Source organism: Impatiens glandulifera, chromosome 9, assembly GCF_907164915.1.
Source record: "Impatiens glandulifera chromosome 9, dImpGla2.1, whole genome shotgun sequence".
Classification (NCBI taxonomy): Eukaryota; Viridiplantae; Streptophyta; class Magnoliopsida; order Ericales; family Balsaminaceae; genus Impatiens; species Impatiens glandulifera.
In genome coordinates this window covers 29,012,179-29,030,364 of record NC_061870.1, presented here as the reverse complement: position 1 = coordinate 29,030,364, position 18,186 = coordinate 29,012,179, and the positions used below count along the sequence as shown (strand labels likewise).

The window sequence follows — 18,186 nt, the reverse complement described above, 5'->3', positions numbered from 1 at the left end:
TTGATTGGCCAAAATATCCTTCAATTAATTTGTTTTCTCTTATGTATAAATTAATTTTAAATAATTACATAAAAAATATAAAAAAAAGTAATTAAATGAATGAAAGGTTATTATTTAAGTAAAAATCTAAAAAAATGAAAAACTAAGATCAAACAAGCTCTAAATACTCACATTATCTTGTTTAACCGACCACCAAATTGCTGTAATATTGTGTGAATCTTAATGAAACTTTGTATTTACTAAAAAAGTACAAATTGGTTGTTTGTTTTTGGTTATAAAGACAGAGTTTTTAAGTACTAAGAGTAAAGACTTAGCACACCTAAAAATGACTAGTCATCATCATCATCACATAGTCCTCTTCCCTTTCATGGCCAAAGGCCACACCATTCCTCTCCTTCACTTAGCTAGACTCCTAATTCATCGCCATGTCACCATCACCTTCATCACCACACCAGCTAACCGGCCTTTCATCGCAGAATATCTTGCCGGCGCCGGCGCCGGCGCCGCCTCTATCCTCGTCCTTCCTTTCCCTAATAACATCCCCGAAATACCTCCCGGAGTCGAGAGCACCGATCAACTCCCCTCCCCGTCTCTCTTCCTCACATTTGCCAAATCAACAAAACTCCTCCGCCCTGATTTCGAATCCGCCCTTGAATCTCTTCCTCACGTTAGCTGCATAATCTCAGACGGTTTCCTCGGTTGGACTCTCGATTCCGCAGCCAAATTCGGCATTCCCCGTTTAGTCTCCTTTGGCATGAGCAACTACACCATGTCCATAACAGAGGACGTAATGGCAAACCGGCTTCTAGTCCTGACAGGACCAGAAACCGACAACGACGATGAACCCATCACTTTGACAAGCTTCCCATGGATCAAGCTGACTAGAAACGATTTCGATCAGCCATTCAACCAACGCCAGCCGAATGAGCCATTATTAGAATTCATCAACGAGCAAATTTCCTCTACCTCAGCTAGCTTCGGCTCGATCATGAACAGCTTTTACGAGCTTGAACCAGCTTTCGTAAATTACATGAACCGTGACCAAATAATTCCAAAGGCTTGGTGCGTTGGCCCCCTTTGCTTGGCGGAGCCAAGCAGCCGCCGGTCTGATCATGATTACCTGGATTGGTTAGACCAGAAGCTAGCTGAAGGAAGATCAATTCTTTACGTAGCGTTTGGATCGCAAACCGATATATCTACTGAACAACTAACGGAAATTGCATTGGGTCTGGAGCAATCCGGTGTTAATTTCATATGGGTGGTGAGTTAATCTATAAAGATAATACCTTTTTTACTGGGTTTTTAAAAGATTAACTTTTTTTTGAACTCTGTTCATGTAGTGGAGGAAAGGGCAGGAAGGAGATTTGGGTGGGTTTGAAGAAAGGGTGAAAGATAGGGGAATTGTAAAGAAGGGATGGGTTGATCAAAAGGCGATTCTGGGTCATGAAAGTGTGAAGGGATTCTTGAGTCATTGTGGTTGGAATTCTATAATCGAGAGTGTATGTGCAAAGGTGCCGATATTGGCGTGGCCGATGTTTTCAGACCAGCATTTGAATGCTAGAATGGTGGTGGAGGAAAGTAAGATTGGGCTGAGGGTGGAGACTGTGAATGGATCGGTTAGGGGGTTTGTGAATTCGAAAGGGTTGGAGAAGATGGTGAGAGAGATGATGGAAGGGGAGAAAGGGAAGGAGGTGAGGAAGAAGGTTAGTGAGCTTGGTGAAGCAGCAAGAATGGCTATGGAGGAAGGTGGATCTTCATGGAATGCACTGAATCGTCTTCTTCATGAGGTTGAAAATATTTCATCCTAGTTTCGGTTAAGTATGATATCATATTACTTGTGAAATTAAGAAATTAATCTTTATGATATCATATCCTTAAACAATTATACTTACAATAATACTTTGAAGGCTTGCTTTGATTTGTGTTTTAAATTGATGAACTATATATTTCATATATAATTTTATAGAACAGTTTTTTTTAAAACCACATTATCCAATAGGTCATGTAGGTAGGTTATAGGGGAAAACAGTTGAAAAAAAAAAAATCACTTTTTTAATCAACTCAAATACCTAACTAAAGAAAAATAGTGCCCCTTTTATTTTTATTAAATTTTAATTTATATAATAAATAATATTTTCATAATTAAAGTAATTAAAAATCCAAATAACTTATTTTTTATTAAACAATTTATTTTAGACAAAATATCACCAAACCAAAATCAAGCAAGCTCTTTAGCGTGAAACATAAAATTAATGTTTAAGTTCTTATGTTTTTTAAATTTGATTACATGAAAACCTCTCTTTAACTTTACATTTTTAAAAAAATAATACTATTATTAATCTATTTTTTGTTATTAAAAAAATGATTAATCACTCATTAAAACTTTAAAGTACACAACTTTATCATAACTATCTAGAAAGAACTAAAAAAATATCTCCAAATAGAACATTATTTAATTAATTTATTAAATATTTTAAAATAAAGCTTGTTGTGGTTGATTTCTATAATATTTTTGATGAGTTATATAATTGGATTGAATACATTAATATGAAATAAAGGTTAAATACCTTATATAATTTTGATGACATATCCTTTGACTACTTTTTGCTACATATAGACAAAGTTTCAAAGAAACGTGTTAAAATTTAGTCGGGTTTTCGCTACATAGTCCTTAAAGTGACTTAATTTATAATGTTATATTTATTTTCATTTAAAATAATGTTTATTTCATATATATTTATATGATAAGACATCTAGTTTTTAATAATGAATAATATTGCTTAACAAAATAAAAGTAATTATATTATTAAATAAAATAAAAAATAGTTAAAATATGAAAATTAAAACAATTAAAAATAAATTTAACTGACAATGTTAAATGAAAAAATAATATGAAAACTGACCCAAAGTTATGAAGAATTTATTTTAGCAATTTTTTTTATAGCATTTAGTTTATGTTATTGTTATACTTGAATAGACATTTCTTGTAAAAATTAATAATTTTTCATAATTCAGGTGATTTGATGATTAATGAAAGAGTGATGGTTAATAAATTACATGAAAACAATTATATATATATATATATTATTATATATTATAACGGTTGTTCCGTTTTGTTTGGAATGCGTTCACAGGTTAAGTATATAAATCCGTAAATCTATTCAACTAATTGAATCAGACTTATAAAACGGACTCGAACCCAAAACTTCAGAAAATAGAAGATAGCGTGAATCAGTGTATAAACCCTGTTTTGCCGATAAGATGTAGAAGTGACGAAAATAACCATCTTAAATGACCTCTATAAAACAAGAGATTATAAGAAAAGAACAAAATTTTAATCCACCCTTAATTAGAGATTTGTAATAAAAAAAAGAAAGAAAAACAGCATCTGATCCTTCCTCTCCTTCTTTAATTTGGCTTTACTTTTTCTTTAACAAAGCTTCCCATTCCTCCTCATATGTGTTTGACTGTTCATCCTCTTAAACAAGAATTGCAGATTACTTTTATACTAACCGACCAATGAACCAGGAGGATAACTACAGTTAACATATCTTTATAATGTTTCAATAAATTATAAAAGACGGTCTGGTCTCTCTCTTCTCCATCGTCAAGGTTCAAGCTCTCAAGTACTAACTAGCTCAAAAAAGGGTCACTGTTCTAAACACACATCCCAAAAGTTCAACTACCCAGATGAAGTAAGAACTGAACTATGGGAAGACATTTGATCCTTGTACTTCTCATTCTTGCTGTTTTAGCTTCTGGGTTTTCTTCAACTTCAGCCAGTACGCCTCCTGCAAGTGAGTTTAATCTGATAAATCCCATCTCTCTTTCATTCCGACGCTACATTTTTAACATTTCACCCATATTTGCAGAAATTGTAGGTGGGATCGTTTCAAATGTGGTCTCTACGTTTGTTAAATGGCTTTGGTCGCTGAAATCATCGACTACGAAACAAGGTACTGCATGGATATCGGTGTATTTTATTTTGTTTAGGATCATCAATCATGATTCATGTTCGTGTTAATCTATGATGATGACGTTTCACATTCTCTTTGTTGAACAAATTGGGTATTTTTGTTGAAGGTCTAGGTTTTTCTTCAAGTTCGAGTCGATCGATGATGAAATTCGAAAGTGGGTATTCTGTTGAGACTGTGTTTGATGGAAGTAAACTTGGAATTGAACCACATTCGGTTAAAGTATCTCCATCTGGAGACCTTCTAGTTTTGGATTCTGAGAACAGCAACGTTTACAAGATCTCAACTCCATTATCTCTCTGTAAGCTCTTCTCTCTGTTTCATATTCTCGATTGATCATCTTCTGTGTATGCCACAGTAATTCCAGATTCAGAAATGAATCCAGAAACCCACCAAACCAAAGTGAATTAGTACCAAAAAAAGTAACGAATGCCTTACCTAACTAGCTACACTTGAGAGATGTAATTGAAAAAACAAACAAATAAAATGGTTGCCTTTTTCTTGATTTTGTGTAAAGTTGATTCCATCTTCTTGGAAGTATGTGAACTGAGCACTTTGCTTGCAATGGAAGCCCTTTCTCTTCACTTGTTTCTTAAACATGGGAGGTTTCACTTTAGCATATTCTCAAGTGTCAAAAGCTTTGTTTCTTGCTTTGCACTTTCACCTAACAGGAGTACAGGACAGCAATAATATTTTCTTTCACAGTAATAATATTGGCATAATGTGCAGATAGCCGGCCTAAACTAGTTGCTGGATCGCCCGAAGGTTACTCAGGGCATGTCGATGGGAAACCGAGAGAAGCTAGGATGAATCATCCTAAAGGATTTACTGTGGATGACAGAGGAAATGTTTATATTGCCGACACCTTGAACATGGCAATCAGGAAAATCAGCGACTCAGGTGATTATAAAATGAAGAACTAGTGTGAGTTCAAAATGTAACTAGAAGGATTAGTTTCTTGTTCATGTGTTTCAGAAACATTTGTTAATGTAGTATGTAGTATGTACTGCTAGTTTTAATAAAAGTGTCAGTTATGTTTTTGGTTCTGATTCTTGTGTCTTGTTTATGTAGGCGTGGTGACTATTGCAGGCGGGATATGGGGAAGAGGAGGCCATGTTGATGGTCCGAGTGAGGAGGCAAAGTTCTCCGAGGATTTCGACTTGGTTTATGTTGGAAGTAGCTGCTCTCTTTTGGTTATAGACAGAGGAAACCAAGCAATCCGACAGATCCAACTTCATGAAGATGAATGTTCCCCTGCCCATTATGACAACAATCTCCACTTAGGTAAACAATCTTTTCCGGAATTGCATATGATAAGACTTGACGAGCCATTTTGTATTTCTGCAGGAATCGCGGTTCTCGCAGCTGCAGGATTCTTCGGTTACATGCTAGCCTTGCTGCAACGTAGAGTTGCAGCTATGTTTTCATCCTCAAATGTAAGTTCTTTATTTCATTTGTTTGTTAGTTTGTCTTTCTGTTCTAAGATTCAAACTATCCATCTATATGTAGGTTTCCGATATTAATCCGTATGCTAGCATTGGTGCACCGGTGGTAACAAATCCTTCTTATCAAAGGCCAATAAAATCTGTGAGGCCACCTCTAATTCCAAACGAGGATGAGTACGATAAACAGGAAGAAGGTTTGTTCGGTTCATTGGGCAGGCTTGTGATGAATGCAGGTTCATCCATGGGGGAGATCTTTGCAGGATTATTCTCAAGGTCTAGAAAGAAGCCAATTAATCATCATCAGCACTACCAACAACCAAACCGCCATCCAAACGCATGGCCCATGCAAGAAACATTCGTTATCCCGGATGAGGACGAGCCACCATCATTGGAGAAGAGAAATCTCACGACGAAAAGAGCGTACCCCTTTGCTGCTAAGGAGATGGAGAGGACTACCCACCAGTTTAAGCAAGGCCGCCCCATCGAACAACAACAGCAGCAACGAGGGTGGGGTGGCAGTTTTAACAACCATCAACAACAACAACAATATCATCAACGTCATTACTCATCGGGTCCCCAAACCTATTACGAACAAAGCTGCGAGAGCAATGAGGTAGTGTTTGGCGCGGTTCAAGAGCAGGATGGACGACGTGGAGCCATGGTGATCAAGGCAGTTGACTATGCTAGAGATCCTCGGCAAGACAATGGTCATGTTAGGTCTAGGTATATGGGTTATTCCTATGGTTATTAAGAGGATGTTTGGCCAATGTTGCTTGTATTTTGTTGTCATTTTAGTTTCTTTTATTTGTTTATTTTTCAGCTTAACATTTGTAGACTTGTTTGCTAGTATTTTTTTTTCTCTTAAGTGGACGAAGGAAATGTGTAAGATATATTCTGTAGAAGAAAAGGAAGGCATATTTAACACTATTGTATTTTAATTAAAAATGATAATATAATTAATTTAGTGCATTTTCTTTGAGCTTCTCCAGCACCAGCAGCACCTCCCTCTTCATCGGGATCTTTCTTGGCGACCGTTGATCTTGATAAGGTAATTATGTTCCTTATCCAATTGCTGTGGTTCTACTTGTTCCTTTGATTCTCCTTGTTATATGTCTAGTTGTAATTTCATACAATGCAAGCAACCTACGCATGGTATGTTGTGTTCATTGGAGATATAGAAGATTTAATGTAGATGCTAACTCCGTACTTTCTTTTCTTCCATCTTATTTATTGTACTCTCTTTTCTTTCATCTTATTTATTGTTCTCTTGGATTATCTCTTATAATAGATGACCTAGTGATGATGACAGAATAGATAAACCTAAACTAGGATCATATTGAGAAAGAAGCAAACATGAATAAGAGAATAGTGATTTCCTTTCCACATATACTGGAGAAAGAGTCTTCGTTAGTTAGGAACACAGAAGCCAGGGATAGTATTCCTCAGCCAAGAGCACAAGTAAGATGCATCAAGAACTATTTTGTGAGGAAATGTTCCTCTATGCCTAAGGGCATGGTGTCATTTGAATGTAAAGTTCTTCCTCTGGAATCCAGTCCTGGTGTTTGTTATCCGAAAGTTGATGATTGGATCAACTCACAGTTACCCCTTTCCAAACTTGAGGCTTACCTTTTAGGTTTCGTAGAAGATTAACCTCGTGAAGCTTTGGAAGTTGATTTTACTAACAAGTACCTTAGAGGCGGTGCTCTACTAGGGAATTGTGTGCAGGAAGAGATCCGTTTCATGATCAACCCAGAATTGATTATTGGGATGTTTTTTGTGCTTCTCATGGCTGACAATGAAGCTATAGAAGTTGGTGCTGAAAGATGTTCAAATTATATTGGGCATGCCTCCACATTCCGCATTTCTTGTGACTATGTGGACAAAAGGGATCTGGATGTGATGGGAAGACATGAATCAAGAATAATTGCAATTGATGCTTTATTTGGCCCTGGAATGAGAATTTAGCCTGAGATACCTTCTCTGGGAGGTGAATAAAGTGTTTTGCGGTTTTCAAGATGGATTCAAATATCATCGGGATCACAGACTGTGTCAAGAGGACAAAATTTTTCCTTTTACTTCTAGTATTAAAAAAATATTAAGGTTGCAATCCAATGGCTTGCTGCATCTCAGGCAAAGAGACCTTTTATCTTATATTACACATTTGGCTGGAAGGAACTGAAAATTTTAACCAGGTTTGTGTGTGGATTATCTCTAATGGCTGGCTAGTTAGGGAATTCTGGAGTATAGTAGTTGAGTACTCATCCCAGAGATTAGATGGAAGGACCTTAGTTGGTTCCTTAAGCTGGCTCCTTCCGCCTCCACCCTCACGTTCTGATGCCTAATAAGAAAGAACAGCTAGGGACCCCTAGCGACATATATATATGGCACCCCTTTAAGTGTTGGTAGCTAACCTAAGTAGTGTAAGTAAAGATGCCCCTGTAACAACTTTCATTTGGTACAATTTGAGTTGTAAAAAACTTCTGACTTCTCATGTCAAAAGATGCAGGAATAATACTTGTTCACTAATGTGTTGACTTAATAAGCTTATTATTATTATTTTTTAAAAAGGTCCGGATGTGAAAACTCGAATCCATGACCTTGAAGACATGCATTATTATACTCCACTACTGATCTATGAGTTTCCACATAGCTTATCTGACGATATCTAGTTGTCTTTCCTTTTTTAATGTAGAATTTTGTAGAGAAGAACATTTTCATATATTTTAGATGATAAACTTATACAAGGATAGTACAATTTATAAGCAATACAAAGGTAACTAGTTAAATGAATTCGAGTATGCCCATCCTTATTCACCTAGTGTAGTCTGCATAAGAGACCGGAATGGTTTGCGGCAACATGATGATGAAGATGGTGAGTGTTTAGAGGTAGACTAAGACATCTTTAGAAGGTAACTTTGTTTCATTTCAAAGCATGGTTTTGGCTTGCAATTTAGAGGATCTGGAGAATGTGGGAGAAATTGCTAAGGGCATTGAAGATGCCATGAATGCCAAGAAGAAATGAAACATAGATCTGTAAACCAAAAAGAAGAAGGAAAAAAATGAAACTCGAGGGAGAGTGACATTGTCTTTCTTTTGGGATTATCTATGATGCAAGTTGAGGGAAAAAGAAGACGAAAAAAATGTTCAATGTGCCTAAGAGATGCACTATATACAATGGGACTGATGGAGTTTGTTTGATTTCAGAGAGGGGTATCCGCCATACTGCGGTATGAGGAAACAATTTGGTGGTGTACGTCTTAGGAGTTGATACATTATGAAGTTCTTTATTTTATTTCTCGACGAAGTGTTGATTGTTTTGCTTCATTTTGCTCTCTTGTATTCATGGCCACATGCTATGACTCTTTGGTCAAATTAGTTTTTCGTCCAGTTCAATGTCAAATTTCATGTTTAATATGATTTTAATGAAATTTTTATTTAAAAAACAAAAAGAAAAGAAGAAAAGTAACTACACCAACAAATCTGACGGATTTTATAGCTAGATTTTACATGTGAAAAGTGAATTAGGAAAGGACTTGTGTTCTATGTCCTTGGTGCCTGGTGGTATATATGTTGTACGATGGCTAGTTCCAGTGGCAATAATGAATCCCTTTGAGACTTTATTATGAAACTTTTTTGCTTATTTAAACAAAATACACTATATATATTTTTAGCTTATTCCCACATTCTATTTTTACTTCCTCTGCTTTCAACTTCTCTAGGAATATCTACTATTATATATTTACTTTTTCAAAAAATTGTAAATGAATTCATAAGCATAGGTCTATACCTAACGCTAAAACTGCATGGTCCATGGTTGCAGATAAATCAAATAAGTGCAAGTCATGACTTGTTTAGTCATGCATTCGGATGTCATAATTTATCTCAGAATCAATTATTTTCTGCTCCTTCCTTTTTGGAATTTGATTTCTCCTTTTTTTGTTCTTGTCCTTAAAGACAACTTCAAGGCACAAGTCTGATTAAGCATTGACATGGATAAGGCCACCTTCTAATATCCACTATTATATTAGATTCCATTATTACAACTTTATGTTTCTAATGATATATATATATAAATCTCGTCTTATTTAGATGCTGAAGAACTCAGTGCATGATCGTATTCAGAAAAATAAGAATGGACAACACTTTTGAAGCAATTATTATTATTTGTTGGGAAGGACAGAATCATTAGCTGGGAACCGATTTTGATTTATCTTATTCTAGTGAAAAAATTCCAACGCCTGACCCAAAATTGTCAAAAGACTATTTGTATTCATTCTACTTGCACTCATGCAAGTAGGGTGGCAGCCAGATTGATTAGAAAGGGCAAACTGATTTTGGATTTTGACATTCCACCAACTGCAAATGGGGCTGCTTTTGGACACAGGAAATAGAATCTCCATACAGTAGTAGTAGTACTAGTATTAGTTAGTAATAGAAGATTGATGATCTCAAATTAACCACCATCGATCTCTGTTGGCATTAATAATAATAATAATAAGTTGAAAGAAAACTGAAAACCTAGCTAGGCCTGTCACTGTCTTTGATCTAATGGACTAGCTTGTTTACCATGAGGGAGGATACTGATGAAGCAGGTAACAGAGAGAAGTAGTATTGAATGGCATGCATAATTATGCTTTTGGGTCATAAGTTAATTAAATAACTATATATATCCGCGACAGCCATTCTATATATATATATATATATATAACTAGAATAAATATGAGAGAGTTACATGGATACTAATTAATTAATACTGACCCCATATATGAGTAATTAAGTATATGACTTATCTTTAGCTATAGCTAGTGAGTATATCATTCAAATTCATGTTGATGGGGTCCTCCTCTTGGTAGGTGTATATGTTGTGTATTTTCTGATGACTCTATCTATCTATCTAGTACACAAGTGTGGTCCATTGCAAGCTAGCCAACCATGGTTGGTTACAATTAGAACTAAGCTAAACTAAGCTAAGCTAGCTAGCTGTCTAATGAATTAAATGTTGATTGATTTGTAGAGAGCTTAATTAATGAGTGAATTAATTAAATAATTAAAACATCTGGATGAAAGCTTGCATGATTTGATGTCTGTAGGTAGACAGTTGATCACATGTTACTAGGTAGCAGCAAATTAAGACCTGATCACATGATGATATGAGTAAAAAATGGATAATTTTGCATGCATGGCAGTAAATTGAAAAGAGAGAGAGAGAGAATTACTGCATGCATTAAGATAAGGATATATGGTTTGTGGGGGATATGATATAATATAATATAGTTAGGTAAGGAATGACAATCAGAAGAGAGAGGGAAAGAGAGAGTGAGTAGTAAATAGTTATAAGAGGTGGTGTGGGGACAGCTGGTAGCCATGGCCAGAGTAGCCGATCGATCACATGGGGGACTTAAATAGTAGTAGGGCAGTGGGTTCACGTGGTCTTAGACAAAATAACGTTCTTCATGACCTAGTTAACCGTAAAATGAAGATGGTATATTTTTTTTTATATGCAGCTAATTGCAAGTGTCTATGTTTGGTGGCTGGGGTGCATTTCCCATCCCCACCACCACCACCTATAGCTTAATTCATCCTTCTTATTTTATAATTTTATCAATTTTGTTTTCATCTCCCAACTGTTAGATCACTATAACTCCTCCTTCTATTATTGGGGGATGCTCTCTTTTTGTCTCAAAAGAAATGGGATCGATCAATATGAATCTTTTTGATCCATCATATATACCTGAAAACTCTCCTTAATTTTGAGATATTGTTCAGTTTTAAGTTCATGATTAGTGTGATATATTAAATGAGTTATGAATTAGAGAGAGTAATTAATTTTCACCTGGGAAGAACAGTTAGACCCCAATTGGTTGGAAGATCTTATAATTTAAGTAAGTATACATTAAACAATTATTTCATGGCATGATCAGATCATCAATTAATTAAAACTAACCCAATAATTTATCACTAATAATAGTTTTTATTTAAGGTTTACGTCGTGATATTCATTATTGGATCGATGCTTCCTTGAATCAGATCTGAATCTGGATTTGCTGCCAACAACAGATGGATTAATTAGTATTATTATTATGAGCATTTGACATGGTCACTGCTGGCTGGCCTGGTTCATAATAAATTTTTAGTTGTGATTTCATTAATTAATTAATAAATCTATATGAAGTTTATTAACTACAACTGTCTACTGTCTAGACTAGCTAGAGACAGTACACTCGTGCGTTATACACAAGCCCAAAATAAAACTGTTGTGTTGTGTTATATTATTATTATTGCTTGAACAATATTTACTTGTTCCTTAATCTATTTTCTTAATCTTTTCAAATATTATTGATTTATCTCCTAATTAATTACTTAAATCAGTCTTTTCAAGACACAGCATGGGCCTTTGTTGTGATAATAAAAAAGGGGACCTCTTGGGATTAGCTAGATGCTGTTGTTTGTGTATTTAGTAGATAAGGTTCAAAATGAAGTACTAGCTAGCTAGATGGTCCTGTTTTAAGTAGTTTTTTTTTTTTTTTTTATCTAATCTGAAATACTTGTAGATGATGATGACAATATTGAGGCATATAATGATGATATGTCTGGGAGTAAGGATAAAAGAGATGTGTGTGGAGTTAACCATGGGATGGGATGACATGTGACAGATCTATGGAGTTCTCTAGTGTTGGTGATGTGGACAACAACTATGTCTTGGAACTGGTTGATTCTGAAGGAATTAGATAAGCTGGGACTCACAAATATAGATTATTATTTTAACTTGCTTAAAGAATTAGCAATAATTGAAGAGGAGGAGGAGGTCCAGAAGGTAAATAAAATTATTACTTTATTACTTTTTATGTTTTCTGTATTAGATAAGGTGTTAGTGTCAAATTGTGTTTCTCTCAAATGATTCTTGGTTACTTCATTATTTTCAAATACTTTACATAAATCTTTAAAAGATATGTTAAGTTAGATATGATAATTATATAATCATGCATAAAGTGCACATTGTTTAACAGTGAAAACAATGTCTTCTAGGTGAGGATTATTATTCATGTTTTGAAATGGGTAATTTTTAAGTATTTTTTAATACTAATACAAAAATAATCTTTTATTTTTTAGGGTCAATTCTTACCCTTGTACAATATTCCTTCATTTTTGTCATTGTTGTGAGATGGGATCATGACTGTGATGTTCTCTTGTAAAGATATTTTATTTTGTTAAATTCTCTTAAATGTGTTTTTTTTATAATCATAAATTGGAATGGGGCTAAATTCAATTTTGGTTTACCATTTTAATTTTAAAGTAAAAATTGAAATTGGAATTAAAATTCAATCAAATTTAAGCAAATGTAAATTTACTATTCCTAATGCTAATGATTTAACCTTGGTTAAATATATTGTAGTCTCTAATATTTGATATATATTCACTCTTATCCACTTGCTATTGTGAAATGGTGAAATGGAAGTTCATTATCATTACAAATTATAAAAGTGTGACTGTTAAGTTATTTTTATTTACAAGCAACATTGCATATTTATTCCCTTAAAAAAATATAAACCACTCCAATCAATTACTATATCTATCTGAGTTAAATAATAAAATAACTTTGCTAAAAATCTATTATCAATACTAAGATTATTTAATACTCCATTATTTGTCCTCTTAATGATACCAAGTAAGAAATACTGTAATAATATCAGACACGTTGGTTGATTGATTAATGGCCAAACAATTATAAACATTCAACATTTATTTTCAATAACTCAATAATTACTAACTTATTTTAAATTTATTATTCATTTGTATTATTATTATTACTATTCAATATTTTTTATTTAGATACATTGCATCCTAAGTAACATAGAGATATGAAAACTATTGAGATTATATATCAAACATGTGTAAGAGCCGTATAAATCTTTTTAAAATGAAAGATAAAAAAAGGTTAATCCAAATGTGATTTTTTTTTTTTAATTTATGAAACTAATGTGAATATTTAGAGGGTTTGACTTTCACTTCAATTTAGTTAATCTCTTAATTTTTTAGGTACGATTCTAACTATTTAAACTATTTTATTAAGTTAATATTGTGTTATAGATACAATATTTTTTAATTCAAATTATAAAAATATATATAATTATAATAAATATTGCATACATAATTATAATATTTTAAAAATTATATATATATATATATATAATATATAATTATAATATTTCTTAACTTTTTCATCTAGATAATAAAAACTATAATTTATAAAAATATATAATTGTAATTTATTACTTTATAAAATATATTTTTTTGTAATATCATAATATGTTCATAAAAATATATATAATTAATTTAAATGTCATATTATATTATATTTGTATTTAGTATCAAACTTATTTTAAAAATCAATTAGACTAAGTCAACACTCCCAAATTCATCATTAGACACCGTGAATAGTCTAAGAGAAGTTTAAAATCGTCTCAAATAATTATTATTAATATTGAAAAAAATGAAAACCATCTCAACCGCCGTTCTAGTTTTGCATGAATGATGGTCATTTCACATCCGTTCATATATATATATATATATGGTTTTAATAAATAAATAAATAAAGTCTTCTTGACAGAGCAAATTTTGTTTTTTTAAAAATATATATATATATTTGTCATTGAATATTATAAAAAGAAATCTGCAAACGTGATCTAAAAGGTTGTCAATTTTTTTGAAGTAACCATTCAATCAAAAAACTTTAATCATTTATTATTATTTATTATTTTAAAAAGTAATTATAATTATATTAGAATACCACTTTTAAAACAAAATCCAAATTCTGATCTTTAATTTAATTTTTATAATAAATACCAATTTTAATCAAATCAAAAGTTTAATAAAAATAATTTAATATTTATTTCTTTGAGAAAACATTTTAATATGAAATCTTATGCCATTTGGAAGAAAACGAGTGCAGAGAAGTCTTGCAATAGATGTCACTAATCCAGCTGTTTAATTTTAAATCATTTGACCTCTCAAAACTAAATACCATTATATTATTATTATAGAAAAAAAATATTCAAGATTGATACAGATTAATTATTCCATTATATTTTAACTATTTTGTCAAATCATTTTTATTCTATATTTGGGTTAATTAATTAATTAATAATAATATATGACAGTGAAATGACAACTAAATTTCCGAAAATGTTAGTATTAAATTAAAAATATTCCAAATGTAATTAATTAAAATCCACAAAGTAATTAATTGATTTTATAAAAGTTAATTAATCATAATAATTATTAATTGGATTACAGCTCTCTCTCTCTCTAAAATCAACGCCATTTGCGCAAAAAGCACACGGCGTTTTACAGCCAGACAGACAGACACTCTCTCTCTTACGCGTACGCAAATGATAGGCTGTCATAATGCACCGTTTTTGGCTGGGCATTGTTAGTCTACGACGCGGTATAGATTAACGGCTAAGATTAGTCAATATCTTAGGGTTTGACTCTCTATCTTTCGTATGGTTGGCCGGTTGTATTTGGTTTGTCTACTACTGGTTGTAGTTTTGTCTGTTATAAATATATAATTATGGAATATTATTAATAAATAAATAATAAAAAAAGGTAATTAAATATAATTTTTTTCTTTTCCTCACCGTCATTTTTTTCGCCAAAAGAATATTCTCTCTCTCTTCCCATTTCTACTTATAAATCGGCTTATTTCTTTATTGACTCTTCAAATCATCTCTCTTCTCTCTCTCTTAATCTTGATTTTTCGGCCGGATGACAAAAATCCATTCTTTACTCATGAACTAGAACAATCTCCGATTTGAATTTTCTCCCTCTGTTTCCAGATTCCTCATCTGGGTACGTAATCCCTTGATTAATCGATTGTCGCCGGAGAATAACAGAGCAATAATGGCGCCAAGTTCAGTTGTGGTGACGATCGAGAAGCCACTGATAGAAATTTCCGACGTAAAGGCACAGGCTTTTCCTGACAAGTCGAAAGCTTCAAGTCCGAAACAGTTCACTTGGCTACTACTCTTGAAAGCGTACAGGGTCGTGAGTTGCATTTCATGGCTAGCAATGGGGTCGAGAGATGTACTCTTTACTGCGAAGAAGAGGATCGAGATGAACGAAGGTGAACCCAAGAACAGAGGAAGGTTGTATAGATTTCTCCGAGTGTTTCTTGCTTTATCTATAATGGGTTTAGTCATTGAAGGCATTGCTCATTTCAAAAAATGGCATTTGATGACTATGATTCATCCATGGGAAGTTCAGGGTCTTCTTGAATGGTCTTATATGGCTTGGCTTTCGTTTAGACTTAATTATGTCGCACCTTTGGTTATTAAGCTATCAAATTTCTGCATCGCCCTTTTCATGATCCAATCATTGGATCGTTTCATACTCTGCATCGGCTGTTTCTGGATGAAATGTAAGAAAATGAAACCAGAATTGATAATAGAACCAGAAGGAGATGATATTGAACAGAATTCTAATTTCCCAATGGTCCTTGTTCAAATACCCATGTGCAATGAGAAAGAGGTAATTAATTAGTTATAGTTATATAATTAACCTTAATTTCTGCTACATTAGTCTTAATCTGATCTCTTTTTTGAAAAAAAAAGGTATTCGCGACGTCAATTGGGGCTGCTTGTCTGTTGGATTGGCCAAAAGATCGACTTTTAATTCAAATCCTGGATGATTCAGACGATGAAAGTACACAGCTTTTAATCAAGAATGAAGTTTCGATGTGGAGGCAAAAAGGGGTGAATATAATCTACCGACACCGGTTCATTAGAACCGGTTATAAAGCAGGTAATCTCAAATCAGCCATGGCCTGTGCCTACGTTAAGGACTATGAATTCGTCGCGATATTCGATGCTGATTTCCAACCCAACCCAGATTACCTTAAACAGACAATACCCTATTTTAAGGTACTGCAATTTTATCTCACTTTGTCTAAAGATTGAATTTTTTTTCAAATGATCTCTAACAATCTTGGATTTTCAGGGAAATCCGGAAGTGGGTTTGGTCCAGGCTCGATGGTGTTTCGTGAACAAGGATGAGAATTTGTTAACCAGACTTCAAAATGTGAATCTATGCTTTCACTTTGAAGTGGAACAGCAAGTTAATGGGATGTTTTTGAATTTCTTTGGCTTCAACGGGACTGCCGGAGTTTGGAGGATCAAAGCTTTAGAAGAATCCGGCGGCTGGCTTGAAAGAACTACGGTGGAAGATATGGATATCGCCGTTCGAGCCCATCTACATGGATGGAAATTCATCTTCCTTAATGATGTCAGAGTCCTCTGTGAATTACCGGAATCTTATGAAGCTTATAAGAAACAACAACATCGTTGGCATTCCGGTCCGATGCAACTATTCCGGTTGTGTCTTCCGGCCATCTTAACTTCCAAGGTTTGTCCTCTAAAAATCTCACCTTTTTTTTCTACTTTCTTTCCAAGATTTCATTTTTAAAGGTTTTCTTGCTTGCCCAAATCTTGTGCAGATATCAATATGGAAGAAATCAAATCTGATTCTTCTCTTCTTCCTTCTAAGGAAATTGATTCTACCCTTTTACTCATTCACTCTATTCTGCATAATTCTTCCATTAACCATGTTCATACCAGAGGCCGAATTACCTCTCTGGGTTGTTTGCTACGTCCCGGTTCTGCTCTCCTTCTTGAATATCCTCCCCACTCCAAAATCATTCCCATTCTTGATTCCATACCTAATGTTTGAAAACACAATGTCGGTCACAAAGTTCAATGCAATGGTATCCGGTTTGTTCCAGCTGGGTAGTGCTTACGAATGGGTAGTAACAAAGAAGACCGGCAGAGCATCGGAATCGGATTTACTAGCTTTGGCAGAGAGGGAAGAAGAGAAGTTTCCGGTTCAAAGGAGACTTTCTGAATCTGGGTTAGAAATGTTGAACAAATTGAAGGAAGAAGAAGAGAATAGGGTTCCAATTGTGGTTGAGAAGAAGAAGAAACAGAAACAGAACAGGCTGTACAGAAAGGAATTGGCACTTGCTTTCCTTTTACTGACGGCAGCTGGTCGGAGCTTGTTATCAGCTCATGGCCTACATTTCTATTTCTTGTTGTTTCAAGGTCTGTCTTTTTTGGTTGTCGGTCTGGACTTGATCGGAGAACAGGTCAACTGAATTCACGACGATCAGATCATCATCATCATCGGTGAGAAACAAACAATCTAATTGGGCGGGCGCGTGTCTTTCGGATTTGATTAAGATTGTCGAATATATATATTTTTAATATTATATATAGAGAGAATTGTAATAGAAAAATAGTGATTCTTTGATTGTATACTTTTGGACCTTATTTATTCTTAGATAACAAAATTCAAATAATACAAAATAATCATCTTATTAATAGTAAGCTAGGGTTTAGGGAAATATTAGATAGGAAATTAATATTTCAAATAATATGCTTCTTCTTCCATTTTTTTTTGAAGTTTCACAAAATTTGAAACAGCTTGCTTGCTGTGAACTAAAAAAAACATGCTCCATTTGGGTTGTTTAAGATAAATAATTATGTTTAATTATTTCTTAAAACCAACATTAATCATCATGACATCTTGATCAATCTCAATCACAAACCAAGAAAACCAAGAAGGGTCCCCCAATGGATTACATTACTCAATCAAATAATAATGTTAACAATTTGTATTAGAAAGATAATAAAATAGGCAAGTGCATGTGCATGCCTCCTTCCTTTTAGCGTCAAGAGTTAAAGAGAAAGCGAAAGGTTATAAGAATTATTAGAAAA

General features: G+C 33.7%; 3 protein-coding genes across 3 annotated transcripts; all 3 read left to right on the top strand.

The window, feature by feature from the left end:
- Positions 1-292: 292 nt before the first annotated feature.
- On the top strand, positions 293-1,813 carry LOC124915708 (UDP-glycosyltransferase 90A1-like). Its single transcript, XM_047456473.1, has 2 exons — positions 293-1,261; positions 1,341-1,813. Exons 1-2 carry the CDS (start codon positions 326-328, stop codon positions 1,806-1,808), a joined length of 1,404 nt encoding a protein of 467 aa, XP_047312429.1. The 5' UTR covers positions 293-325; the 3' UTR covers positions 1,809-1,813.
- A 1,742-nt stretch (positions 1,814-3,555) lies between these two features.
- On the top strand, positions 3,556-6,343 carry LOC124916478. The gene is made up of 7 exons (XM_047457194.1): positions 3,556-3,797; positions 3,873-3,956; positions 4,084-4,275; positions 4,704-4,874; positions 5,046-5,258; positions 5,322-5,410; positions 5,484-6,343. Exons 1-7 carry the CDS (start codon positions 3,710-3,712, stop codon positions 6,168-6,170), a joined length of 1,524 nt encoding a protein of 507 aa, XP_047313150.1. The 5' UTR covers positions 3,556-3,709; the 3' UTR covers positions 6,171-6,343.
- Positions 6,344-15,154: 8,811 nt separating this feature from the next.
- On the top strand, positions 15,155-17,754 carry LOC124914199 (xyloglucan glycosyltransferase 4). The gene is made up of 4 exons (XM_047454698.1): positions 15,155-15,946; positions 16,030-16,338; positions 16,415-16,819; positions 16,911-17,754. Exons 1-4 carry the CDS (start codon positions 15,320-15,322, stop codon positions 17,562-17,564), a joined length of 1,995 nt encoding a protein of 664 aa, XP_047310654.1. The 5' UTR covers positions 15,155-15,319; the 3' UTR covers positions 17,565-17,754.
- Positions 17,755-18,186: the final 432 nt, after the last annotated feature.

Coding starts and splice junctions, on each gene's coding strand:
- LOC124914199 (XM_047454698.1), top strand. CDS start 15,320: ATGGCGCCAAGTTCAGTTGTGGTGACGATCGAGAAGCCACTGATAGAA. Junction 15,947..16,029: donor CCATGTGCAATGAGAAAGAG/GTAATTAATTAG, acceptor TGAAAAAAAAAG/GTATTCGCGACGTCAATTGG. Junction 16,339..16,414: donor AGACAATACCCTATTTTAAG/GTACTGCAATTT, acceptor TTGGATTTTCAG/GGAAATCCGGAAGTGGGTTT.
- LOC124915708 (XM_047456473.1), top strand. CDS start 326: ATGACTAGTCATCATCATCATCACATAGTCCTCTTCCCTTTCATGGCC. Junction 1,262..1,340: donor GTGTTAATTTCATATGGGTG/GTGAGTTAATCT, acceptor CTGTTCATGTAG/TGGAGGAAAGGGCAGGAAGG.
- LOC124916478 (XM_047457194.1), top strand. CDS start 3,710: ATGGGAAGACATTTGATCCTTGTACTTCTCATTCTTGCTGTTTTAGCT. Junction 3,798..3,872: donor AGCCAGTACGCCTCCTGCAA/GTGAGTTTAATC, acceptor CCATATTTGCAG/AAATTGTAGGTGGGATCGTT. Junction 5,411..5,483: donor CTATGTTTTCATCCTCAAAT/GTAAGTTCTTTA, acceptor ATCTATATGTAG/GTTTCCGATATTAATCCGTA.